Raw genomic sequence first — 27,630 nt, 5'->3', positions numbered from 1 at the left:
ATAACAAACTCCAACTTTTCAAGGATGCTACTCAATTTTTAAGTAAATACTACAAACAAAAAAGGCATATTGAAGAAAAAAGGAGACAGTGGACTAAAAATCTATTTCAGACCAACCCGCGTACCCTCTTGAATGGATGGACCTCAAGGCAGGGACTGGGGGAGCAAAGTCCCTCCCACAGTAAAAGAACAACCTGAACATAAGTCTGTGGGACCTGATGAGATGCATCCCAGAGTCTTGAGGGAATTGGCTAATGTAGTTGCCAAGACATGGTCCTTGATATATGAAAATTGATGGCAATCAGGTGAAATCCCAGGCGACTGGAAAAAGGGAAACATTTTACCCATCTTTTAAAAGGGTAGAAAGGAGGACCCTGGGAAATACAGACCTGTCAGCCTCACTTCTGTGCCTGGAGAGATTATGGAACAGATCCTACTTGAAGCTATGCTAAGGCACATGGAGGACAGGGAGGTGACTTGAGACAGCTTCACCAAGGGCAAGTCCTGCCTGACCAACTTAGTGGCCTTCTATGATGGAGTGACTAGATCAGTGAACAAGGGAAGGGCTACGGATATCATTTATCCGGACTTCTGTAAAGCCTTTTTTAGTCTCCTACAATGTCCTTCTCTCTAAATTGGAGAGAGAACGATTTGATGGATGGTCTATTTGGTGGATAAGGAATTGGCTGGACAGTTGCATCCAGAGGGTAGTGGTCAATGGCTCAATGGGTGAATGGAGATCAGTGACAAGTGGGGTCCCTTGGGAGTCCTTACTGAGACCAGTACTGTTAAATATCTTAATCAGTGACATAGACAAAGGGATTGAGTGCACCCTCAGCAAATTTGCAGGTGATACCAACCCAAGTGGGTGTGATTAACACCCCTGAAAGACAGGATGCCATCCAGAGGGAGCTGGACAAGCTTGAGAAGTGGGCCCATGGGAACATAATCAGTTTAACAAGGCCAAGTGCAAGGTCCTGCACTTGTGTCAGGGTAACCCCTGGTATCAATACAGGGTGGGGGACAAAGGGACTGAGAGCAGTCCTCAAGGACTTACGGGTAGTGCTGGATGAGAAGCTGGACATGAGCCAGCAATGCGTACTTGCATCCCACTTGGAGTGCAGTGTCCAACTCTGGGGTCCTCACCCAGGAAAGATACAGACAAAATGGAGCAGGTCAGGAGGGCCACAAAAATGATCAGAGGGATGAAGCACCTCTCTTAAGAAGACAAGCTGAGAGAGTTGTGGTCGTTCAGGCTGAAGAAGAGAAGATTTCAGGGAGACCTTATTGTGGCCTTCCAGTAGCTAAAAGGGGGGGCTACAAGAAAGATGGAGATAGCCTTCTTAGTAGGGCCTGTAGCAATAGGACAATGGTAATGGCTTTGAACTAAAAGACGCTTAAGTTCAGACTAGATATAAAGAAGAAATTTGCTGCAATGAGGGTGCTGAAACCCTGCTACACATTGTGCAGGTGGATGCCCTGTCCCTGAAAAGTCAAGGTCAGGTTGGATGGGGCTTTGAGCAACCTGATACACTTGAAGATGTCACTGCTCATTGCAGGATGGTTGGAACTTGAGGATGTAACAACACCAAGGTTGTGCGTTTAATTCCATGGTACCGACCATTCATTTAAGAGCAGAACTCGACAATCCTTGTAGGTCCCTTCCAACTTAAAATATTCTGTGGTTCTGTGGTACCCTATCATGAAATTGTTTGGCTGGGAAGGGACCTTACAGATCATCTAGTTCCAACCCCCTGTCATGGGCAGGTGTGGGCAAAGGTGATGGTACCCCTGCAGGTGTAGGCATGGAAACCAGATTGAGGTCTTGTGTTTTGTGTTGCCATGGCACTGGGGAGGGAAGGGGGAGGGCAGGATGTGGAGCAAGGTGTAGGCTGCATGATCTCATTCTTAGACCTGATATTCAGAAATGTTTTGAACAAACCAGGTACATCTTCTAACAAGAAATATTCTGTACAACACGGCCACAAAGACTTGATCCCATTCCCACCCCCCGCATTTTGAACAACAGTGGCTACAAGAAGTACCTCGATTTTGCATCTAATCAAGGGAATTAGACATGAAATTTGCAGGTTTGTTCTCCTCACCCTCCCCCAAAGTGATGTCTTTTGGTAAGCCTTGTGTCCTCAGCTATGCTGAGTGTTGACTGGGGATATTAAGCCTGTGACCACAATTGTACTGTTAGGGCTATATGTAGCTATTCTGCAGTTAATGCATATCCTAAAGCCAACATAACAATGTCTAACTGGTCCTACAGCATGAGATTGAGTAGTCTCATCAGCTAGGAGCTTCAACTCAACCAAGTGACTGTTGGTCAATACAGTTGCTGTCTATCCTCCCTGTTCATTATTTGTCTTTCTGACTAAAGCAATAGGGAGAAGGGGTGCTCACACTAGAGAGTCACGCACATTCTAGTGAAGAAAACATTACTATTTTGGGGAGAATTCACACCTAGTTTAGGTGGCTAACTTAAGACATGAATTTCCTAAGCAGCCCCTGCTCAGACAATAAAAAGATAAACTACTCCAGATGTGGAGCAAGAACCTAATTTAGATGCCTTCACTCCTCCTTACTTCTCCATTGAAACAGACACCACTTGAGAAGGTATTATATTCATTCCCCTGCCCCCAGCTTGTGCTGGGAATCTGGTAAGTCACAAGGTTTTTCTTTTGTAACTTTAGAATGCAGAAGGTATTATTTAAAGGTCTCTGAGGCTACATCAAATCCAAGTACCATGCAGTGTGCACATGTTCATATTTAGTCATCTGCATAGGCTACTGTGAGTGACACTGGGCCATTTTTACAGGATGAATGTTGGTGTATGAGTAGGGCTTTTGCGGCCTCCCATGACCCTCATGCACCATAATGCCAAGGTTCTGAGAACGATTTATAGAGATGTAAATAGGAAGATGTTGCCTTTCACTGGCAGGTGAAATCTACTATTAGTAGAGAACTGAGTCCCTTCTTCAAGAAGAAAAATTGCTCTCTCACTGTGTATCCTTATCAGAGACATATTTAAGATATTATTGGATGCACATACTGAAATTAGTTCACAGGACAACAGCCAGAAAATTTTAATAGCAGTTGTAAATATCTTAAAATGCAGAAAAAAGCAATATAATCCAGTAAAAGAAATGTACTTAAAAATAATTTGAAAGGAGTTAACCACATATACAGGCCATGTATTTCAATTACAACTGAATGTGAACTGCTAAATTTTTAAGGTCAACTGGTTTTGTGTCTATCTGGTTTTCTTATTTTCTAAACATTCTCAATGAAAAACAGGTCAGAGAAAGAGATAAAAAAAACCATGATTTGGAAAGGAGATCCATTAGGAAAATGTGTGAAACAAGAAAGGGGGGAAAGACATCAGGATTAAACAAAAAGGTGCCCAGGAGTCTTTCCAGTAAATCCAGATAAGATAAACACTGGCTTTTCTGGTTGCCAAAATGACCCCTACTGCTGAAAGACAGTTACTCTATAATAATTTGGAGAGCTGGTGTAAAGAACAAAATTAATTAAGACAGGAAAAAATGGCATAGAAAAACCTAGCAAATGTGGAAATTCAGAATGCTACCAGATCTTATTTTACTGGTGTAAAGTAAAATACATCAAGTTGTGGGATGTATTGTCTTATTTGGTGCTTTGTGAAGCAGAGCAAGAGTTGCTTTCCATTTTACCTTCATAGCTGCTCTGAAAACCGAAAAGCTGAGTTTGACAAAACCATTTCTGTTGTTAGAAAACCACAATCAAAGAAGTGGGGCCATACAGTTATTTCCCTAGGTTTAGTTCCATACAAGAAAACAATTCTTTCCTCCAACAGAGCACTGTGATCCCTGGAGTCCTCACCCAAAATGGCAGTTACAAATACAGACAGAATCCAAATGCTCAATAAATAAGGACAGACAAGTATGTTTTAAAGCATTTCAAGAAGCTAATTTATTGATTAGAATATAATCCTGGATGTAGATGATCATATTCTAGATGGCTAAAAGGTGTGACAATTGAAGAGCCCAGCTATTTTCTGTTAAAGTTTCTGTCAGTTTTAAGATATCAAAGATAATTCCAAACTTCAGTCAACATTTGCCTTATTATTACTACTGTATGAAACTTGCATTTCTTTAACTGAAAGCTGTATGTGAAAATCTCTGCCTATGAATAATGCAGTACTTCATGCCACGCCTTGCCTTTCAGACCGGCAGGCAAAATGAACACTGTCCCTAGCCAGGGAAGCCCATCAGCACTAGTGCGACCAGGCACTGATCCACTTTCTGCTCAGGCAGCACCACAGCAGTCTCTTCCCAGTCATGCAAGGGTGCAAGGTCGGCAGTGAAGGCTCCTCTACTCCCCCTCCTGGGAGGTCCGAAGTTCAGCGGCTGTCTTTCCTCACTAAGTCAACAGCCTGCTTTCTGCTCCAGAAATGAAGTACAGTCGAGCTGGATGGATTTTGTAGATGAAGGCAGGAGCTGGGAAGGGGCAGAACTCATCCCCCAGCTGTCCACAGAAGGCAGCCCCACTGGGATAGACAGCCACTCCTGCTCTCCTGTGCTGGGGAAGCTCAGGAGGCCACAAGGCATGACTGTTTTCCATTGAAGTCCCCTTTTTCAGACTCTCTATGTATGGAACACCCCAGCATCCAGGCCTCATTCTTTCTAGCTGCATGGTGGACTGGTTTCCCTAGAAATCAGACACCACAGCAGCACTTTGTATAGCGCCTGCAATGTCATCTTCAACCTAGCCACCCCAAACTAGCGGATTTCCACCAGTGACAGTGTTATCATCAGTGAACAAGACTACAAAGTAATGCCTGAGCAATCCCAGTGTATATAGCTGATGCATTTATTGAACCCTGCCTGAATGGCATCTGGCATTTTTAATACCACCACTCAACATGAATTAAAAGAAACAGCTCTAAACTAGGAGGATGAAGGCAGGGTTTCTATGCGCAGTTTTCGCAGATTAAAAAACAACTTCTGCAACAGAATAGGCAAAACTATACTGAAGGAGAAACACAAGCAACTTGTAAAATTGATGACAGTGGAGCAAGTCTTTAAGAATGCTTCTCAAAACATCAATCATACTGACTCCCAGCCACACCACACCACCATTACACAGTCCATGTGCTTTCAGACAGACATTATTCCACAACGCATGGGATTCCAAAATCACCGAGTTTCTGGAAAACAGATTTTGTCCTGATTTTTGTGACAGATGGAGTTGATAGTCTCAGGATGAAAAAAAGCGCCAGTTTTGACAGGCAGCAGATACCGATGCCCCTTGTGGTTGGAGACGATGTTGCTCTGGAATTAAGGTAGCACTGAAACGAAAGGCAGTGGGTAAATTCACCACTATTTACTTTGCTATGCTCCTCTCGTTGTGCCTTAATATTTTTATATCTACTTCCTTATAAGCAAAGCAAAGCGAACGGAGGACTTCAGCAAGTATTTTGCTTTCACTGAAAACTCTTTAACAGACTTTTAAAAACTTTTTACTAGTTGGCAGATAAATTATCAAAGAACTATACTCAGATTTACTGTATTTCTGTCACCAGACACCATTGTAAGTCAGTGTCTTAAAACCGTGCACAAAAACCTCAGGCGAGAACCTGAGTTGAATGAGTTTAAAATCGGTGGAGTATGTGGCAAGTGGAAAGTTGCAATACTGAAGGCATAGCAATGAAATACTTACATGGTCGCAGTACACCACTAATAGAGAGAGCTTTGCTCGCCCTTAATGTACTAGCACACTGAAACCAGGAGATCTGTCTCTATTTCAGTAAGAACAAACTCGGTCCCATTTTGAGCCTGATCCTCCCTACCTTTCTGGAAGCGCCTCTGCCCTGACTTGAATCACTGGGAAGTTCGGGTACACACGTCATCCGGGCTAGAGACCTTTTTTTTTACCCCCCTCGTTGTAAAGAGCAGGACGAGCGTCAGAGCAACGTCCCCGCAAGAGCAGCACGGGGAGCTCCGCCGCCCGTCCCCGGCGCGGTGCTGCCGAGCACCCTGCGAAGCCGCCACGGCCCGGGCAGCCCCGGGGCACTGGCCCGCCCGCTGCCGCCGAGCGCCTCTCGCCCGGCCGCCGCGCCGCCTTAACGGGAGGAGGGGCTCCTCGGGGGGCTGTCACTCTCCTTAAGCCTTTCCTTTCAAGCTTTGAATGTGAGCTGCCCTCCGGCCCCCCTCTCTCCTCCCCTCCCTCCAGCACATCGTAAAGAGAAGGAGGGGGAAAAGAAAAAGGTTTCAACAACAGGCTGGGCCAATGGCAAGTGGCGAGGCAGGGAAAGGGGGCCGAGCGAAAGGAGAAAAAAGTGGAGAAAGAGAGAAAGAGAGCGAGAGAGCGCAGGCTGGGGGGGAATGTGTAAAAGAAGAAGCGTTGCTAATTTTTTTTGTTTGTTTGCTTTTCCATGCATGCATAATGGAGCCTAATCAGAGCACATTGCTGCTGCTCGGAGGGCACTTTTGTATTTAAAGCCTTTCAAAGAAAAAAAGATCCACAGACGGATCCGTAGAGCAGCTTGCAGGGCGTGTTGACAACAGAAGCAACATCAGTCGCCCAGACAGAAAGAGACCGCGAAGGCTGCCTCTTCTCCTTTCCCTGTGCCCTCGTCTTGCTAGCGGGGAGAGACGTTTCTTTTCCTCGCCACCCTAAAGTGCGACCAGTGCCGAGAGGGAGTGAGCGGAACTGGGACTGTAAATGGGATCGGAGCGGCTGGCATGTGCAAAGATGCTTCGAGCGGAGAGTTAAAAGCGCCCGAGGAGGCAGCAGCAGCTGGGCATTTACTTTGTGGAGGGGGAAAAAAAAAAAGAGACGGAACTGCATGAAGAGCAGGACAGCACTATGAGCTCTCCCGGCGCAACCTGCAATTCCCCGAGTGCAATCCGGATCCGCTGTCGTCCGAGCCCCTGTTTGCTCTGACTCCCCCCGCACCTCTCCGGGCGCCTCCGCCACCGCCGAGCCGAGCCGGGAACAGCGGGAGGTGGGCCCAGGACGGCCCAGGACGCCTGCTTCGTACCCACGGCTTCAGCTCCCGGGGGCTGGAGAGCCCCGGGCCCGGCGTGCATGGATTGATGCGGGACCTCATGCACACGGCCGGCAGGAGTTTTGGAAACTTTTCCACGGGCTGCAGCTCCTTCTCCTCCTCCTCTTCCTCCTCTTTCTTCTCGTCTACTAGCGCCTCTTCCCCGCTCGCCCGCGGCTGCAGCCGCCACCCCCGTCCGCAATGGTGGCCCGCTCGCCCGCTCGGCACGGAGGCGGCAGGCGGCGGTGGCCGCGGGCGGCCGCCTGGCTGTGGCTGGCGGCGGCGCTGGGCGCAGTGTGGCCGCCGCGGGGTTCGCTGGTGCTGGGCCGGCGGCTGATCTGCTGGCAGGCGGTGCTGCAGTGTCAGGGGGAGCCCGAGTGCAGCTACGCGTACAACCAGTACGCCGAGGCGTGCGCCCCGGTGCTCCTGCAGCAGCAGCCGCCGGCGGCGGGCGGCGGGGATGGCCCGACGGGCGCTGCAGGCGCAGCCGCCCCCTCCAGGCGGCGGTGCCCCAGCCACTGCATCGCGGCGCTCATCCAGCTCAACCACACCCGGCGCGGCCCGGCGCTGGAGGACTGCGACTGCGCGCAGGACGAGAACTGCCGCGCCACCAAGCGCGCCATCGAGCCCTGCCTGCCCCGCACCAGCAGCCCCGCGGGCAGTGGCCCCGGCGGGTCCGGCCCCGGTGGCCCCGGCGTCATGGGCTGCACGGAGGCGCGGCGGCGCTGCGACTGGGACAGCCGCTGCAGCCTGGCGCTGAACCGCTACATGACCTACTGCGGGAAGCTGTTCAACGGGCTGCGCTGCACGCCCGAGTGCCGCGCTGTCATCGAGGACATGCTGGCCGTGCCCAAGGCCGTGCTGCTCAACGACTGCGTCTGCGACGGGCTGGAACGGCCCATCTGCGAGTCGGTCAAGGAGAACATGGCACGCCTCTGCTTCGGCGCCGACATGGGCGGCAACAGCGCGGGCAGCAGCGGCGGCTCGGACGGCGGCCTGGAGGAGTACTACGACGAGGACTACGAGGAGGAGCCGAGCCAGAAGGGGAGGGACGACGCGGAGGACAATGCCGGCGCCGATTCCGGCTTCCCAGTGCAGGCGGATAGCGCTGGCCGACCCGCCGCGGCGGCCGCGGCGCTGCTCGCCTCCGTCGTGCTGCCCCTGCTGCCGCGGCTCTAGTATCCCTCCCTCTTCGCATCCTTCCCTGCCTCCCTCTGTCACTGACTGTCGTCACCACTGCCTCCCTCCGTCCCCACCGCCGGGCCGGGCCGGGCCAGGCCCCCCGCGCCGAGCCGCCGCGGGCCTCCATTCGAACGCTCCCGCGGCGGCCGGGGATCCGGCCGGCGGGGCCTCTCGGCGCGGAGCGGCTATAAACGTTCCGGCCGTGGATCTCCCGACCCGTCGCCCCGGCGCCCCGTCCCTCCCTGTCTCCCCGTCTGCCTCCGCTGCTGCCTGTCGCCCCCCTGCGCCCCCTTTCCCCGGCCCAGCCCTGCGAGTCGGTGGCTGGAGCTGTGGCCGTGGCGCAGGGGCCGCTCGTGTTTCGGGTGTTGGTCTCTCTCGAGTGTGCACTATGCAATTGCTGCCACCCTGCCTTCGTGTTACCAGCGAGCGGAGCGGCTGAGAGAGACTGCCGTCAGCTGCCCTCCGGTACAAACCGGGAGTCGTAGCACGCTGGTAGTGAGGGTCTTTTAAGAGTTTTGACATGAAGGTTAGTAAGAGGAGAGCAACCCAAACTTGCTGCCAAAGCGTTGCCGTACTGATCAGTCAGCAACTTGACTATCATTTGCCGCATCTCGCTCTTCGTGATGCCGTGGTGCCTGAAGGGGGTTTACACCGCATCTGCCATTAATTAAATTTAGGGAAATAGCAGACTGAATAAATTCGGTGGTTTACAGCACTCACTCTTGCACACACATCTTCCCTATAACAAAAGCGTGCCAGCAGCCATCTCTTCCTCAGTAACCTAGCGACATTAAAAAAATATTTTTTTTCAGAATTGTTGGCCGTACTGAACAATGCAACTTTTGTTTTAAAAGAGCTCTGCACTGCCATCTTGAAAGACACTTTTAAACTCGAGAACATGTGTGTACAAATATCCTGAAAAGTTTTATTGCCTCGTCATATCAGAGTGCTGACCTCTGGTAAATCTTATATAAAAAAAGTATTTAAAACTGGGATTTGTTACCAGTCGCTGTTCATTGTATATAGAATTCTATAAATTGTATGCTTTGGGGATAATTTATTTAAAAAAATAATAAAAAGTTTTAATTCTGCATCCTATTTGCCAGATAGCTGCATTTGCTACTCGTTTCTGAAAAGGTACAGGTTTCGTTTTATGTTTAAAGGGATACCAGCAACACTGATTAAGTGAATTATTTTCTAGAACATCAAATGTACAGTGTATTTTACAGATTGAAAGTTAACTTTCTTATTTGAAGAGACTTTATGAACGTGTTAGAATTGTATGAACGCATTTCTGAGCTGCCTTAAACCTTGTATTTTTTATAGAAGGTGTAAAAAAGGCCTGTGTTTTAAATATGTATGGCTTTTTGTATTTTCTAAACGTGTAAATTAGTAAAGAAAGAGCTTTAAATAATGGATGCGGTTAAATTGTTTTCTAGGGACACTTGAACTCTCAGAACCCGAGGTTGGGGGGGATGGGAGGAAGCGGGAATTGAACTACAGAATAACAGACCAAAAAACACTCAACAAACAAAAATTCTCTGTTTGCCTGTAATAGTTTACATGGATGTAAATTACTGCTATTCTTACTTTAATGAATAATTACATGCAAAAAGTAAATACAGCTTTGAAAGTACTACTTTAAATGAGTTGTTCATTTTATAATGCGTTGGCATGGTAACTTGCCAGTGCTAGAAAAGAGTAAAGCAATTCAAAGAAGGTGCTCCTGTATGTATGTATGCACCGCTCTTTCTTCGTGGGGGCACGTTACTCTCACTGACTCATGTAGAAATGCTCCTAGGCGTACAAACAAGTGGTGAGAAATACATCACACAGAGGTGGCAAGCGTTTCGAACAAGGCTTCTCTTGGGGCAGGCAGGGGCACAGGCATCAAGGCGACTGCAACAAAACGGAAAGTTTATCACTCAGCCTGCCTTCTCCCACAACGAAGAATGCAAAAGTAAACACACTGAAGGGATCAGCAATTACTAGATCTTGTAATACTGTTCTTAGGAGTTGCTTTGCATCGTGTTGAAGCCTGGTTTGCTGCCAGAGCTACTGATCTACACTCAAACACCCTTAGATAAATAATTACACTCTTAAGCTGTGTCGAGTGCTGATACACTTGACCTTGTAAATAGAAATGTTTGCAGTAGGAATAAACTCCAGCATTGGAAAATCTTTTAAACATTAACACAAAAGAGAGAGCTCAGTCCTCTGGGGATTTGAGTTTGGACTGTCAAGCTAGGCACTCACCAAAAAAAAAAAAAAAAAAAAAGGCAGGGGGAAAAAGTTTATTTATCTTCTATTGATGGTGTTTATTTAAAGCTTTTCGTTTTAAAGGCTGTAATTGCAAGGCAAGTCAGAAGTTTGAAAGCTACCACAAATAAACTTTGACTGAGGGGGCGACAGATTAGCAAGAAATTTTTTTTCATCTTACCAGATCTTGACAGAGCACAAATCCACATCTGTCTGTTGTATAAATCAACAAAATTAGAAATCCCTGCTTCTGGATTAGTTATTTCAATGAAAGATTATTTTATTATTTCTTCAGTGTGTGAATTTGATTATATTGCCCAGCAGTCAATGCACACAAGCGCACATGCACTCGCATAAACCAGCCCCAAATAGTTGAGATACCTAACAAGTGTGTGAGTACGGTGCGCGGCTATGATCTGAAGTTTGTTTTTAAAGTCATCTGAATGGTTGAGTAAGCTTATTATTAAAACAAAGCTGGAAACTGTTTCTTCAGGAGGAGGACAGAGTAGTTGAGTGAGTCTTGTAAATAGAGTCAGCTTTCTATACAAAGTGCTGAGTTCACAAATGGGTAGGGATGATCTTAAATACCTCTTCAGAAGATGACCAGAAACATATTTTCAGTTTGTCAACAGTTAGCACCCACAAGAACTATTTAACTCGTTGATGAAAAATTAAGTCCCAGCTAAAAACCTTTATTTTTCTTCAGTTAGGAGTAAAGACATTAACACTAGAAAATCACTGATAATTAACTGTTACAATAAACTCAAGACTTGATTTTACAAGCTCCTGTCAGAAACATCTGCCAGGAATAAATCAACCCTGAGCACCACTAGGCAGGGACGACTCATCTGTATGCTTCCTTCTCCACAGAAAGTGGATTGTTTTAATTTAAATAATTGTACAGTAAATACAGCTGAACTAATTCTGTCCTGTGAGCTCCTCTCCATAAGGAAATACCTCTGTGGGTTTTATTCTGTTGTTGAAGTAAGCACAATTTCCAGGAGGAATGGCAGCCTGTATTGGTATGTGTCCCAGCCAAAAAAACCTGTGCAGATGTTGATGTCCATCAAATCTCCATGTCTTTTGCTTGATATTTAGACAAATGGAAATTCTTGAACTGTCAAGTAATGTAGCAAGGACAGATTTAAGCAAGGAAAAGACTTCACATTCTCTGACAGAGGGAAATTTTTCGCAGGAAGGGAAGTTCTCTTGTATGTCTGGGTATTGGATAGTGCTCTGTGCTGAGGTCCTGTCCAGCCTATCTCTTCCAGGGGGAGAAGGAACTTTCCATCATTTCATGTAAAATAATCCACTAGGTTCTGCTCCCTTTTCATTCCCAGTTACCAGGTTTGAATTCTTGGTGACAGTTTATTTGTCTTTGCAGGCACTTCAGTGACAAATGTTTAAGGGAGTGTGGGACAATGGTGGAGAACAAGGAGGCAGTTCATTGAACTGACAGTGACCATACAGTAAAAAGAGGGAGATTCAAGCTTCACTGATCACCCAAGCACACAGCAAAGCTTTTGTATGCAATCACAATGGACATAACATAAGGTCTCTGTTTATTTTTAACAATATACACCAATGTATACAGACAGCCATACATAACTTTAAAATTGTCATGAAACTAAGCCTTACAATGACCGTAAGCAAAGCTCTGGTTTGGCCAAGTCTTTTCATGATCACATTGGAAGGCATGATGGATTTTAGTTACAATCTCCTCTCCACTCCTCCTAAGAGCTTATGGTGTACCAGATCTCTCACTGCAGGCATGCACCTATAGGACATAGAAAGGGCTGCAAAGGTGGTGGCAGACAGCTTTGCAGGTGCAGAACCAGACGTTCCATCTCAATGCAATGCAAAAGCAGTACTTGCTTTTTGGTTTGTTTTTTAATTTTGAAGGTTGTTTTTCCTTTGGAAGGTGAGAGGTACTTTAAGTGCACGTATAAAAAGTAGTGGGACACAAAATCATTGCCAACTGAGTAATGGAAAATGCTTCTTGAGTGACTGAGTTGCATTGCATCTTCAGATGTCCCTAAAAAAACTTCAGACCTTCAAGTGATTTTGTTCCTGTCCCCAGTAATAACATCGCACACTGCCACACTGCCTGTGGTAACACCCATTGCAAGTCCTCAGGAGAAGCAGGTAGTCGTGCAACAGAAAAGATTTTCAAACAGGAAGAGCAGTGCTTCTCTGTGAGATTTCATGTCTGTGATACAGATTTGTAAGCAGTAAAGTCGAAAGTTACTGTATTTTACTGGAGGCATTGGCTGTGGTAGACAGTTGAAAAGGCTCACATTGACTGTCTGAATGACATAAGTTATGTGCTATTAGCATAAATACTTTCTAAGACATCCATTTAATCAATTTCTTAAATAACAGAATGATCTACTACAAAATAGTGGACTGTATACACTATATTTTGGCACAAAGATGGTCATTCTCCCACTAGTAACCAGGGGCTCTAAATAAATGATTTCAACAATGTTTTATTAAAGGAGGACAAGAGCCCTCGAGCTGCATTAATCGGGGAGAAGTCGAGTGGCACTTTTGTTATGGAAATGTTAAACACATAATAGTTCAGGCAAACAATGTGGAGCCACTTCATTCTCTCAGCCATTCTGACACCTCTTAAAGAGGAACTGCAGGGAAGGATGTGGGAAAGATTTGCTTTCTGAAGAAGCTTTCAGCTAATATTTTGGATATTTACTTCCAAAATTCAGCCACTGCAAATGTAACTGAGGGGCATAAAAATAAAACAACAACGAAGGATGATTTATGTAGCTACTTCTAGTGATGAGAGTTTGGTGCTTAAAATCAAAGTAGTCATTGACAAACCCTTCTTTTCTTTAAAGTTTCTTTCTAAAATGAATTTATTATGAGTCAAGTGGATAATATAGTATGAGCTGAATGTGCACGAAGAGAGATTTTTCTTTACACACAGTGATATAGCTTTAGTACTATACCTTGGACATACACCAGCAAAGGGAAAGAGGAACACCCCAGAGTAAGGAAATACATGGACTGAGGTTTAGTAGGATGGGTCATGAGATGAAGTGTGATGTGTAGGCAACCTAGAAATACATGAATAAAGTGATACAGAGTGAAGACATGACTACGTAAAAAGGGATTCGCTTTCAAAAGTGGTATCTCAAGTGGGTGAGAGGAAGAAAGAGTAAGGAAAGGAGATGCCCATTGTGTAGATAAAGTTTGGAGAATGAATAAACAGTGTACTTGCTGATGAGGAGAATGAAACTGCAAAAAAATATCAAGAAGTTAGCTGAGACACAGATTGAAAATGACAGAGGGCAACACAGAAAGGTAGCTGGCTTTAATAATGATGGCAGAGCCAGAAAATAGGAGTAATATGGAAGTAAGATGAATATTCAGCTTTGGAAAGGATTATTTTTTCCCCCCATCTCTGTAAGCTCAAGGTGAAAGCTATCATCCCCATGTTCTTGGTGTTCATGACCTTGCACCTTAAACACTGTGTCCAGTTTTGAGACAATTCCCCTCTCAAGTTAAGGAAGGATATTGAAAATTTGAGGGGCTGGTGGAAGGTTGCCAGAATGGCTAGAGTTTGTGACCAGTAAGGAAAAGATGAGGGAGCTGAACTTTAGTCTAGCTGAGAAGAGGCTACCAGGAACCTAATGGTAGCCTATAGCCATAGGAAGGGACTTCTGTAAAGACTGCAGGGCCAGACTCTTCTTGGTAGTGCTAGAAAGAAGGTATGACAAGGTGCAGCAGGCACAAACTGTGGCCGGTAGATTCAGACTGAGCATTAGGAAGAACTTTGCCAGGAGGTGAAGGAGGTAGTGCAGCACCAAGACAGGATTCCTAGAGAAACTCTGCGACCTCCATTGTTAGAAGTTTTCAAGACTTGGCTAACATTGGCTTCATCTAGCATTGGCTGGAATACAGCTTCTAGAAAAAGTTGGGAGTAGATGATCTCTGGAGGACCCATTAAATAACTTTCCATAATTCTGTGATTGTAATGTTGATCTGATGATGGGACATCCAGAAGGGTCTTTGGGTAGATACAGAGTGACATGAGTCTCAGGAACACATATGGCATATGGCCATGGAGATGGTGATGCATGGAGATTGAGGAGAGGACGTGGCTGTTACACATTCCTACAAGGGCAGAGAAGGTGGAAACAGTTGATAAGGGGTCAGTGGAAATTTAGGAAGAGAGTGGAGACAAGAAATAGAATTTAGTCCAGGACCTGGAGAAAAGAGGGAGAGAAGAACTATAACACAAGGGAAATAGTGAAATATAAGGGAATATAATGAAGAAAATGAAAGTGTCTGACAGTAACATTTATAAATTGGAAAATGGGCATTTTGGTTAAAAAAGGGAAGGATAAATCTGGGAAAAGAATTTGGAGGAAACTGGGAGTGCAAGAGACAAATGCTTGTTTATAAACATATCCTGAGCACTTGTCACCACAGTATCTTGCTGCCTTGAAACAACAGAAATAAAAGACCACTGAATCTTCTCCCTTACACATATGTCTGCATGTAAATATAGACAATGCAATACAATAGTGTTGTCACAAAACACATACCTTCATGTAAATAAATATAGTTTGCTAGATGCCATCTATTAATACAAAATCAAGCCTCACCTGTTTATAATGTCTTATACTAAAATAATGCAATCACTTGCTACTTTATGGTGTGAGTGTATATTTGGTTTACTTACTTTTAATTGTTTAAAAAATATAGGAAGCTAGGTGGTTTAAACAGTACAAATACAAGCACTGTAATTTCTGGTCATCCACTGGCAATGACTCTAAGCCTTCTAATTCAAATATTGATAGCAGCTGAGGAAGTCTATTGTTAGCATGACCTTTGTAGTTTTAGCATGTTAACACTTATATTTGGAAATTTCTCTAACAGGGTACTCGCCTGTCCTCTGTAATTCTATTGCATTCTGACATAGTCCGTCCCTACAAAGAGAAATCAGAAAAGAATTCTAGGAGGATTGCATGGATGAACAAGGAGCTTCTGGAAAAACTGGTAGCTTACAGAGGGTGGAAGCAGGGAAAAGTAGCCTGGGAGGAATACAGAGAAATTGCCTGAACAGCAAGGGAGATGGTTAGGAAAGTTAAAGCACTGGCAGAAGTAAATCTAGCCAAGGAAATCCAGGGTAACAAAAAAAGTTTCTTTAGGTACATCAGCAATAAAAGAAGGGAAAATGTGGGTCCCTTCAGGAAGGATACAGAACATCAGGTCACCCAGGACATGAAGAAGGCTTGAGGGACTCAACAACTTTTTTGCCTCAGTCTTCACTGGCAAGTGCTCCAGACTCACTTCATAAGTTGCAAAAGGTGAAACAAGGGATTAGGAGAATGAAGACCTGCCCACTGTAGTAGAAGATCAGGGTCGAGAATATTCTCAGGAACCTGAAGGTGCACAAGTCCATGGGACCTGATGGGATGTATCTGAGGGCCCTGAGGGAACTGGTGGAGTTAGTGGCTAAGCCACTGTCCATTGTATTTGAGAAATCATGTCAGTCCAGTAAAGTTCCCACTGACTTTAAAAATCTTCCATTTTTAAAAAGGGAGATAAGGAAGACCCAGGGAACTACAGGCTAGTCAACCTCCCCTCAGTGCTTGGCAAGACTATGGATCAGATCCTCCTGGAAACTATGCTAAGAGACATGGTAAATAAGTGGCTGATTGGTGACAACCAACATGGCTGCACTAAGGGCAAATTATGCCTGACACATTTAGTGGCCTTCTACGACAGGATTACAGCAGTGGTGGATGAGGGAAGGGCAACGGATGTCATGTACCCAAATTTGTGCAAAGCAGTGGACACTGTCCCACACAACATCCTTGTCTCTAAACTGAAGAGACATGGATTTGATGGATGGACCACTAAGTGGATAAGAAACTGGCTGAACGGTCGCAGTCAGAGAGCTGCAGTCATTGGCTCAATGTCTAAGTGGAGACCAGTGATGAGTGTTGTCCTTGGGGATAGGTGTTGGGACTGGTGCTGTTTAACATCTTTGTCAGTGATGTGGATAGTGGGATTGAGTGCACCCCCAGCAAATTTGTAGATGACACCAAGCTGTGTGGTGTAGTCAACTGGTTGGAGGGAAGGAATACCACCCAGGGGGACCTTGACAGGTTGGAGAGTTGGGCCTGTGTGAACCTCATGAAGTTCAAAAAAGCCAAGTGCAAGGTCCTACAGCTGGGTCAGGGCAATCCCAAGTACAAGTACAGGCTGCCATACTAGCCCTACAGAGAAAAATTTGGAGGTCTTTGTGGACAAAAAGCTTGATATGAGCTGGCAATGTGTGCTTGGAGCCCTGAAGGCTAACCACATCCTGGGCTGCATCAAAAGAGCCGTGACCAACAGGTCGAGGGAGGGTATTCTGGCTTTCTACGCCACTCTTGTAAACCCTACCTGGAGTACTCCTACCCGGAGTATTGCATCCAGGTTTAGGATCTCCAACACAAGAAAGATGTTGGCCTCTTGGAATGAATCCAGAGGAAGGCCACTAAGCTTTTCACTGGGCTGGAGCATCTCTCCTGTGAAGACAGGATGAGAGAGCTGGGATTGTTCAGCCTGGTGAAGAGAAGGCTCTGAGGAGATCTTTTAGTAGCCTTTCAATGCCTAAGGGGGGATTACAAGAAAGTTGGAGAGGGACGTTTTGCAAGGGCATGTAGTGATAGGACAAGGGGGGAATGGCTTTAAGCTGAAGGAGGGCAGGCTTATGTTAGATATTAGGAAGAAATTCTTTACTGTGAGGATGGTGGGGGCACTGAAACAGGTTGTCCAGAGAGCTCCCCAATCCCGGAGGTGTCCAAGACTAGGCTTGATGGGGCTTTGAGTATCCTGGTCTAGTGCAAGGTTCCCTGCCCTTGGCAGGGGTGTTGGAGCTAGATGATCTTTAAGGTTCTTTCCAACCCAAACCATTCTACAATTCTACAGGAATCGCCATCACACTCAGTAGCGATGTTCTTTATGTTATCTCTTTTCAGGAGTTACAGCATCATTCTAAACTCATTCAAACATTTTTTATGCCATGTAAAAATGGAATATAGCAGGAAATAAAGTAGCAGTCCACAGAAAACTGTTATGCTGTCTTGTTTTTCATATTAGTGTATTCAGGTGTATACCATATGTTTGCAAATTAGTCTAAAGGACATGGCAAAGTCAAGTGTAGATATATGTGTTGATCTGTGCATCTCAGGAACTGAGGCCATGGAAAAAATGTAATATAAGAGTGTGGATTTTATAGAAAGAACATATCTGCCAAGTAGCTTGTGCAAAACATCTCACCTTTCTATGATGTAAAGGTTTGTTTGCATAGTTCCAAATCATTGAATCCTGTTAGAGGTAGTCTGAGTTTGCAGTAGTATAATTGTTGTTAGTATTTAGCCTATGGCTGTATTTCTATGCTTAGAGAGAAAGATTACTCAGCTAAATGATGGTTGAAAAGGCACAAGGTTATGTGAATCAACTTAACAGGCAACTAACACTTGGGTTTGGCCTGGTGTAGCTGAAAGAGTTGGCCTAAAACCTACTGAAGTGAATAAAGCTGTGTGCTCGGATGTGTTGAAGAACATGTTACTATGCAAAAGGTATTGCTAGTGTGGAGAGGACATATCTGTAAAACCAGTAGATAAGAATGGTATGGAAATCCGAGGAACTTGAATCTTTTCCCTTTTGGATTACTCAAATCTTGAATGATTTAGTCTTTGGCAATATTAGGCTTAATCTTAGAACACACTGATTCCATGTAGAGTCTGAATATACTCAGAAACAATTCTGACTTTTTTCAGATCTCATTTAGAAGACTTTGGTCAGAATATTGTCTGGTTGGCTCACATCTGTGTTCAGTAAGCAAGGGAAAGAGGTATAGCAACCAAGCGCCTCCTCTGTATTAAGAATCATCCTGTCCTGTAAGCTGTATGTATAAGCTGGCTAAAGTCTGCCTTTAGGATATTCGTGGGAGTAAATTTGATTTTCTCAAGTGGTTTAATAGGGAAAATTTGTTAAACTTATGAGAACAAGTTAGAGCATTGTGTGGTGATGCTCGCTCAGCTCAGCATTGTCACAATACTCTGCTGTGTAAATTAAGGAAGATAGTTACACATTGGCAGCTCTGACTCAAAAGATGTTTCTGTTTTGCAGTAGGGATAACTGAGGCAGAAACTGTTTCTAACCCTGCCCTGATTCTACTCAGGCCCTACCCTCATCCCAGAGTATAGAAATACTTTAAACTCCACTTGCCATTCAGTCATCTTCTGGAATGCTACATCAGCAGGGCACTGCTGTTTGGAAAAGAGTTTGAGCTTTAATCTCTTTTACCCCTGCTGTCCTTCTGGGTGAGGAGATTAAGACAGGGTGCAGAAGGCTGGTTAAATTAGCTCTGTTCTAGAGAGTCTTCTACACTGGGGCAGTTCTTAAATATCATGTTTGCTGCCAGAATGGGCAAGGACCCCATCAAAGACTTTTGCCAGTAGGATTCTGTTAAAAAAAAAAAAAAGGGAGTAACTGTAGTAAATGAGATACAGCCTTTTGGAATCGTATAAACATGTCCCTGGCTCATAGTCTGTTGAAATCGTTTAACTTCCATTTGTTTTGACTATTTTTGTGATCCTTCAGTGGACAAGCTTTATGGCAAAATTGTTCTGCAAACAATTAGTGCTGCTTTATATTTTATGTTGTCTATTTTGGGAGAAGTAGTATGGAGAAGAGGTAAAAATGTATTCCAAACTTCGCCTAAAACTTGGAGGGAATAATGGTAAACCTTTTTCCTTGCTTTTCATCGATGATAATAAGCTAAGTGAAAACACTATTTTGAAAATATTTCCCTAACTGTTTATAGCTTTTACAAGTTTCAACATTAAAGTTATCAGGAACGCATAAATACTGACAAAATTGATACAAATGTATCAAGAGACTAGCTCAGAGGAAAAAAAGATTAAAATGAAAAGTTGCAACCTTGCAGCTGCAAGGTTGTACTATAAATCGTTTACTGTGGAAGATAACACATAAGTAGCCCTGAGCCAGCAAGACAATCTAATGTATTCTGGTTTAAAAAAACCCCATTATTTTAGATACATTATACTGAAAACATAAATCCTAAGAACAATATGTCACTTCAAAACTAATTTAATCTTTAAAACAATGGCATTTTTATTAAAAATTGCATTCATTTTTTCTGAGTTTCCTTAAATAGCTCTGAGGATATACATATCTTCAAAGAAAACCATTTAATATCACACAGGGCTGAGACTTTAAACATGAAGACCTTCAGGAAATTCTAGTCTAGATGAGTGATTTTTTTTATTAGATTTTTTAAAAAAAAAATATTTTAAGTAACTACCTGTATTTAACAATAGCTAAATACTCACTCTGGAGAAAAAGTGATGAATGGTATAATATACCAGCCAGACTTGCTTTTCTCCTAAGATTTCTATTCTTCCATTTGTTTCAGATTTGTTTAAGAAAAAGAATGTGAAAGACACGGTTTCAGAAACACACTGCCACTTTAAGAGGATACAACATGCCTATTAATAATTGTATTACTCCTCTATTATTGTTAAGAATAATGAAGGAATGGGAGCGTTGGCCCCCAAGCTGAATTTATCCTGAAATGTTTTCAATTAACTCTTGGCACTGGCAGGAAAGCATCAAACCTTTCCCATGCTGAAATATGGAAAATCTGCAGGGAACATCCCAGCAGGAGCGGAATTTCATTAAAACAAGCACATCATAATTCAACGACTTCTGCACCCTTTTTAAGCCTTTCTATTGATAAGGAGTCCGAGGTGATTTTTATGGATTTGCAAGGAGAAATGATTTCATAAGATCTTTTCAAAGAGTTTGTTTTGGCTGAGGCTTTTGAGTTATTATCTGTTCCCTAATGAAAAAAGAGTAAGATATTTGGCATAACTGTGACTACTAAATAAGAGGCAGGACTAAAGAGACTTTAAGCAAAATTTTATCCTTCAGACAACCACTTTCTGTAATCTCTATAGGAACTGACTCTGTAGGAACTGATTTTCCCAGATCTTTTAAAGAAAGTATTACCATTAAAACCTGCCCTTTTGAACAACTACCTGTGGAGAGTAAAACAGGCTTGGGGTTAATTACACATTCAAATAGAGACACAGACATTTTAATATTAAATATACCCACACGTTTAGTAGTAGAATAATAAACTGAAGTTAGTATTGATTTGATAATATGCATATCACTTTGCCATGGGTTGTCTTAAAATGTTTGGCTATACTATATGTAAATAAAATTGACACATATGTGGGTTCTAGTGTATTTTTAAACACTGCTGAACACTTAATACTTTTTTGCTAATAAGTGCTGTCTGATTTTGTCTTGACGTATCTCTCCACAACCTGCAAAATATTTTTTCCTGTCAGGATATAGCTCGGATAGAGGCATGAATTGTTGCTCATTACAAAACACTAGCATTTATGTTTCTTAGCATATGTTATAATCAAGTATTTATACTAATCCCCAGAAAAGGCTCAGGCTGCATTTAAAGTGTAAGATTGAATATCTGTGTCAGTCTTGGTTTCCCTGTTTTGAAGTGGTATTGAAAATTTACAGGAGTGGTTTGTCTTTTTTCTGCTCAGTGCTCAAAAAAAGCACCTACTTATTTGCTACCATTCCCTCAATCTCACCACTACTCCTAAGGCAGAAAGAGCATCATAGAGAGTTAGGAAAGAAAGCTGCTGAGGCTGGTACCACACAGGGACAGGTTATGAGGAAGCTGCTGAAGAAGGAGATGATACTTTGGATGTGCTTTCTGTTGTCAGAGTCATCTTTTTTTTCCTATCCCTGTCCCACTCCTCCTAAAAGGCCTCCAGGCTAAGCATCTCCAGTGCTGACCTGAGCACACACACAGCCTTTCCTTCTGAGACTGGAGTGGTGCATGTTAGCATGATGCCTCCGTTTGACATGTTAACAAGTAATTGCTAGATTCACATGGTTATCCTTTAGCAAGGTTGGACTGCAGGAGCCCTTTCCAGTCTGGCACGGACAGGAAAACTCATATAAACAAATCAGTCTATGTGATTTGAAACCTGGCTGCCACAATATCACTGCATGTCTGTTATTCAACAGGAACAGGAGGACTTTGCAGACACACATATACCCATATTTTCACAGTGGTCTGTTTATGACCTAAGCAACAAAGATTTATTTAGATTTCAGCAGACTGATACTCTTACAGTTTGTCTTTCACATATATGACAGATGAAGAAACAATATAGGAATTAGAGTATTAAGGATTCTATTTTTCTGGAAGTACTGCAGGATTTTTCTGCCTTCAGTTTGCCATGTTACAGCTACACCTTCTGCATTCTCAACAGCCTGCAGCAAGAATTTAACACTACTTAGCTGCACAGTTTTAAGAAGGTTTTCCTTTTTTTGGTGGACTTTGCTACCTGACCTTTCCCTTACTCCACAGTGATTTTATAGCTCTTTTCCACATCCCTTTTCAAGCTTCCTTTTCTATCATTCTGATCATTCTTCCTGCTCTTTTCTGTACTACATAGAGTTTTATTATAACATGGTAGGGCTAAGAGGAGCAGAACTATAGGAAGACGCTCTTTCTCCTTCTTTTAGATGGTTTCTAAGCTCAAGAATATGGACATAGATTTGAACTCAATGATTCAGAGAATTAATCATGAAACAGTGTTTCTAGCTTGGGGTACCTGAAAAGTAATGACCACAAATGGCTACTAGTGCCCTAAATGCAATGACTTGGGTGTCTCAGTTCAGTTTGCAGTGGATGAGTCTAGTTGAGGATAGAATGCAAGAAGGTTAGATTTTATATTTCTGTCAGAGTTCACTACATGATCAGGCAGGTCTTTTAGTTTTTTTCCCTTTTGATTTCTTTAAAAGGTGGAAAACACACTGTGATCTACACAGATATGGAAATTTAAATTCAGTGATTTTTGTGATACTTTTGATGTCCAGTAACTGGGAAGATTTACTAGGGAAAGGATTGCACTGCACATTCCCCAGTTTATATACATTTCCATTATTTTTAACCAATATAGTCAAGGATTTCTGCTGCTGTGGTAGTCCATTCGATGAGCATGACATAGATTAGAAAAGAAAGAAATGTAGTGCACTACTAGTTGTTAAGGACAAAATCTAATTTAATCTCTTACCTTTCTTTTTGAAGGAGTTTTTTGCTGTTCTCATAATTAGAAATGTCACAATGTACTTACCCATAAGATGTCCAGAACTGCTTGTTATCATTTTGTTTTAGACTCCTGATCTTCCTACTTAAATACAAAAGCTTGCAGCTTTTGTTATAGCACCCTGGCATTCTGCCAAAAGGTTGTAGCGTTTTCAGTTTCCTCTCCGTGTGATTTCCCACCATAAGGAGTATTTAAAGCAGTGCTGTGTTTTGCAGTACATTCTCAGAACTCATCCACTCATCATGAACTCAGTATTATTTTTATGCACCTTATGACACAAGATCAATGATATTCAGAAGGAATTTCCTACCAAGCCACAGATGCCTTTTGAACCAAATTTGTCAGGTCTAGAACACCTGATCTAACCTACTGATGTCATACGTATGAAGAAATAAAGTTTTATGAAATCAGGATATTTGTTTTTACAGCTTATTGTCAAAAAGCTTCTCAAAATGCAGATAAGGACAGCGTAGTTAGCACAGACAATAGTGTTTAACAATACTAAGGTAATAATTAACTGGGGTTTAATTCTCAAAAAAAACCAGGTGCTCAGAGTTTTTATTGACACCAGTTCCCTGATAGAAATTCAACCACAGATCTCAGGGTGGCTTATGAATTACAGTGTTACCTGACATCCTTCAGTACCCTGCCCTGCCTTCTCATAGAGCTACTAGAAACACAAAGGGAAAATAATGGGTTTTTAGTTGTTTTAAACAGATTTGGGGATCTGATGATAAGAATTCCATTTTTACTTTCATCAGTTACAAACTACTCCGTAAAAAGATCACTTACAAACAGTATTATTTCAGTGTATCAGTAAATAAAGGGCAGAAACTCAAGCTAGAATAGAGAAATAATGTTTGATACATTAGTTAAATCTACTAGATATTTATATGACTGTAAGAGATTAATCCTGTAGTACTTAACGAAGTTGGATGAAGCCATTTCAGAGAGAATATTTAGTCATTATTTCCAAGATGTTATAAAGAGTAGATGAAACTTCAGAAACCAAACCAAGACAAACTCATTGAGAAAATGGTGGAGAGAACAGGGCGAGGGCAAGAAGGGCAAGGGCAAAGGCAAGGCAGGGGAAAAGGTAGAGAAGGGAAGGGAAAAGGGAAATAGCGAGGAGAGGAATTTCCAGCACATAAAAGGTTATTGCAAGGAAGAAGAGAATACGTTATTTGTTATAGTTAGAATTAGACATGTAACTACTCAGGAGTAAATCTTCACTCACTGACAATTTTTAAGAACATCTGACAAGACGTTGCTGGTCTGGACTAGTGTTGTGAGTTAACCCTGGTAAGCAGTGAAATGCACACAGCCTCTTCCTCACTCCTCACTGGGTGACGAGGAAGAGAATCAGAGGGCAAAAGCGAGAAAACTCGTGGTTTGAGATAAGGACAGTTTACAGTTCAGCAGGTAAAGCAAAAGGACAAATTCATTCCCTAATTCCCATCTGCAGGCAGGCGTTCAGCCATCTCCAGGACAGCAGGCCTTCATCTTGCATCCCATGCACTTGGAAATACAAACATCATAACCATGAATGTCACTCTCTTTCTTCTCCACCCATTCAGTTTTTATTGCTGAACGTGGTGTCATATGCCATAGGATATCCCTCTGGTCAACTGAGGTCAACTGTCCCAGTTTTTTCCCCTCCCAGTCTCTTGTCTACCCCCAGACTTCTTCATGAGAGGAACAGTTGGAGAAAGAGAGAAAGCCTTCCTTGACAGTGTATGCATTGTTCAGAAATAGCCCAAACAATATATTGTCAACACTGTTTTGGTCACAGTTCCAAAACACAGCGCCATACGAGCTGCTATGCGAAAGATTAACTCCATCTCAGCCAAAACCAAGACAACTAGTCTTACAGGACAGAACCAGAATATTCAGAGACACTCTGGAAAAGTTAAGACTTGTCCAAATTTGGTGTTTACAGAAGAAAAGACCATTGAAGGACAGAATTGTAAAACTTAAATATTTTGTTAATGCTACATCATATTTCTCCATCCTTTTTTCATATCACCTTGCACAGGTTCTGTTATGTTGTATTCTGTTTATAGATGCACATAATACACTACTATTTTTTGTATACTGTTCTTCCTTTTTTCTTTTGAAGTCAAATTTAATAATTGGTATATTTAAAACACAAGCCTGTATCTCAGACATCTGAAGAAGTATGTCTGAATTGTCCCAGATTTTCCCAAGAATACATGTTGAGTGGCATCCCTTGTGTGTAGTTTTCAGTCTTCGTCTTACAGAGAATTTTGCAGAAGACATACTTTTTTTTCATTATCTTCTTATATGTATTTATAAGTGTACAGATACTGATATACGTATTATATGCTATGTACTTAGCAAGAAAAGGTCTAAGTGAATCTGCAGTTAGAATGGAAGGTGCTCGGTTTTTTTAATTAACTGATATATGCAGTGCATGGTTCTACAGGCTGGCACCAGTATTTGAGAAAAGTCTGTTGCTTGGAAAGCTGAGTTTCACTCTTTCAGTAGATGACCCCAAAGTGTCATCAGGGAAGATTTGCTGATGATGTATTTCGTTCCCATTTTATAAGTAGTGAGCTTTTTTTATAAGTCTTTCATTATAAACCTACATAAATTTCTTTCATGCCTCAGAGATATCTTCTAATCAATTCTTCTAAGGAATTCTTTATACTGCACGTGGTTTTTGTCCCAGTCGAACAGAAAATATCTATAAGAAGGGAGAATCTGAGGATGTTTTGTCTTTCCATGTAACAAAAATAATTTCTTCTGTGTAAGTGTTATGATCTTGTATAATTTGAAAACTCTAGTCAATTTTAGTCAGTGTATAATAGGACACATGGGTGATATAGATAGTGCATGGTGATTACAAAAGAGGCAGCATTGATTGCCATATTTGTCTCTACTGTAACCTTTTCATGCTGAAGTATTTTGGCCCTATAAATTTTAGGACTGACTGACATTTAGTGTGTTTTCATTCTGAGTACCTACCTTTTAATGGGTTATATGCACAATTTCTTTGTGTATAGTTTCTTTAAAATTTATAACTTAATTTATTAACTCTCTCTCTAAGGGTACATATGAAATTTCACCCGGAGACATAGATTATTATTTGCTTTTATGGAGAAATTGATTTGTATTTGATTTAAAAAATGCATGAACTACTGGCAACTTTCATTGCAAAGACTGTGAATGCCTTGAAGCATTGTAGATAGCCCATTTCCCTCAGAAAGACTTTGTGAAACAGTGTGTTATTACTACCCCCAATTTGCAGGTTAGGAATGGAGGCTGAGAAAGAGGGAAGGCCACTTGCTCAAAATTATGTGGAATCTACCTTTCTCTGGGATAGGTCAATGTATTGCTCTCAAGTCTTTGGGGTCCTTGAACACTAGGTAGTGACAAGGACAACAAAATAGTAGTAGGAATTACCATATAATACATCATTTTGTAGCTATTGTTATTTTAGTTTCACCTACATTAAGACAAAATATTCTATTATTATCACTGAGGATCTGTGTTAAAATCAGATAGTGCAAGAGCCACTTAGTTGACAAGTTATTTTACTATATGGTTATTCTCACTGGAATAGGTATTATTTTAGAAATGGGATATTTTTCTATTTCTTCAAGCTGAATTTTCTGCTTTATATAGGCATTAGTGCAGTTACCACACATTCATATCCACTGCAGCCATTCCCTCAGATCTAGACTTCAGGAAGCTCAAATCCAAATAGTTTTCAAATCCAAGCTGCCACTTTGATTTCATCACATCAAACCCTTGTTGAGATCAAACCTTTGAAATGAGAAAAGATTTTTAATCCAGTTACCCCAGATGGGGTACAACTCTCCAGGTCCTGAGAGCTGCTGGATTAGGAATTCTCAAACTCCCCTCACCCACCCGTGCACACACATGCGGGGAGCAAACAAATGCTTTGCTCACAAACAGTACTGCAAACAAACCAATGTCTAAGAATGAAGAAACATCTTTCTCCCCCCTTCTTTCTCATATAAAGAAACATCCACATCCCCAGTCAATTCTCCCCTTATGTTGCAGATCTAATTTTTCTTATTCGATCAAATGATTTTGAAAACTGGATAAAATTCATAGTAACCGTAGTGAATGGTGCAATTCACTGTCTACCTTTAACATGATTTAAAAATGGATTTCTATTTCAAAATGTCTTTGCTTCACTTTCATAATACAATCCCTAGTCTTTGATTCAGTCTTCAGACAACTTTTTCCTTAAGATAAATGTGGAAAGACCATGGATAATTTGCAGTGCATGAAAGCCAAAACTAGCTATTCCATTATCCTGATTTAATTTTCAGAATCTGAAATTGTTTGTTATGCTCTCAGATTCAGATTACACGGAAGGACAATTTGTGGAGATAAAAATTACATTTTTCAGCAATAAAGCTGAATGATGCATTCTTACAATGATAAGAATTCACATGCATTGCTGATATTTAACAATACTCTATATTCTTGTAATTTTGATGACATCATACTCAAACTATATCCAAAAAGTATGTATGTACTGTTATTAAATGAGTTGGTATGTTGCCCTGTGACCCATGAAATGAGATCAAGAAATAAGTCATGAGCAGAAAGGCAGAATATGATGGGTAAACGCATGAGTGAGAAAGTATAAAGCCATGTTTAGTATGTGGCAATTACAGCTGGCATTTCTGCAAACCATCAGGTGTATGTCTATTTCTGTGTCTTGTGTGTCTGTGTGTATGCCTGCATGTAATTATACACACAGAAACACAGGACTTAGACATAATCACTTTTAAATTTATTTTTTATTATTTTGATACTGGTTGTCTCGGTCTTTCTAGGATGAGCAGCTAAAGGAAGTCTGTTCATATTCTCTCAAATGTTGGTGACTTAATGTAGTTTCCATTCCACAGACAGCAGGATAAGAGAGAGAACTAAAGAAAATTAGGCAATAAAGTCA

At 42.4% G+C, this 27,630-nt stretch overlaps 1 protein-coding gene across 1 annotated transcript; it reads left to right on the top strand.

Annotated features, from left to right (window-relative positions):
• The first annotated feature begins 6,199 nt into the window (after nucleotides 1–6,199).
• On the top strand, nucleotides 6,200–9,628 carry GAS1 (growth arrest specific 1). The gene has a single exon (XM_051810820.1). The coding sequence runs from the start codon at nucleotides 7,237–7,239 to the stop codon at nucleotides 8,212–8,214; it is 978 nt and encodes a 325-aa protein (XP_051666780.1). The 5' UTR covers nucleotides 6,200–7,236; the 3' UTR covers nucleotides 8,215–9,628.
• Nucleotides 9,629–27,630: the final 18,002 nt, after the last annotated feature.

The sequence above is a fragment of the Manacus candei genome, unplaced genomic scaffold (assembly GCF_025592945.1).
Source record: "Manacus candei isolate 608988 ecotype Guabito, Panama unplaced genomic scaffold, ASM2559294v1 h1tg000079l, whole genome shotgun sequence".
In the NCBI taxonomy this organism is placed as follows: Eukaryota; Metazoa; Chordata; class Aves; order Passeriformes; family Pipridae; genus Manacus; species Manacus candei.
Note: the sequence above shows the minus strand (reverse complement) of the source record. Positions and strands in the feature narration are given on the sequence as shown.

Excerpts from the sequence above, each read along its gene's own strand:
- GAS1 (XM_051810820.1), top strand. The coding sequence starts at position 7,237 with ATGGTGGCCCGCTCGCCCGCTCGGCACGGAGGCGGCAGGCGGCGGTGG.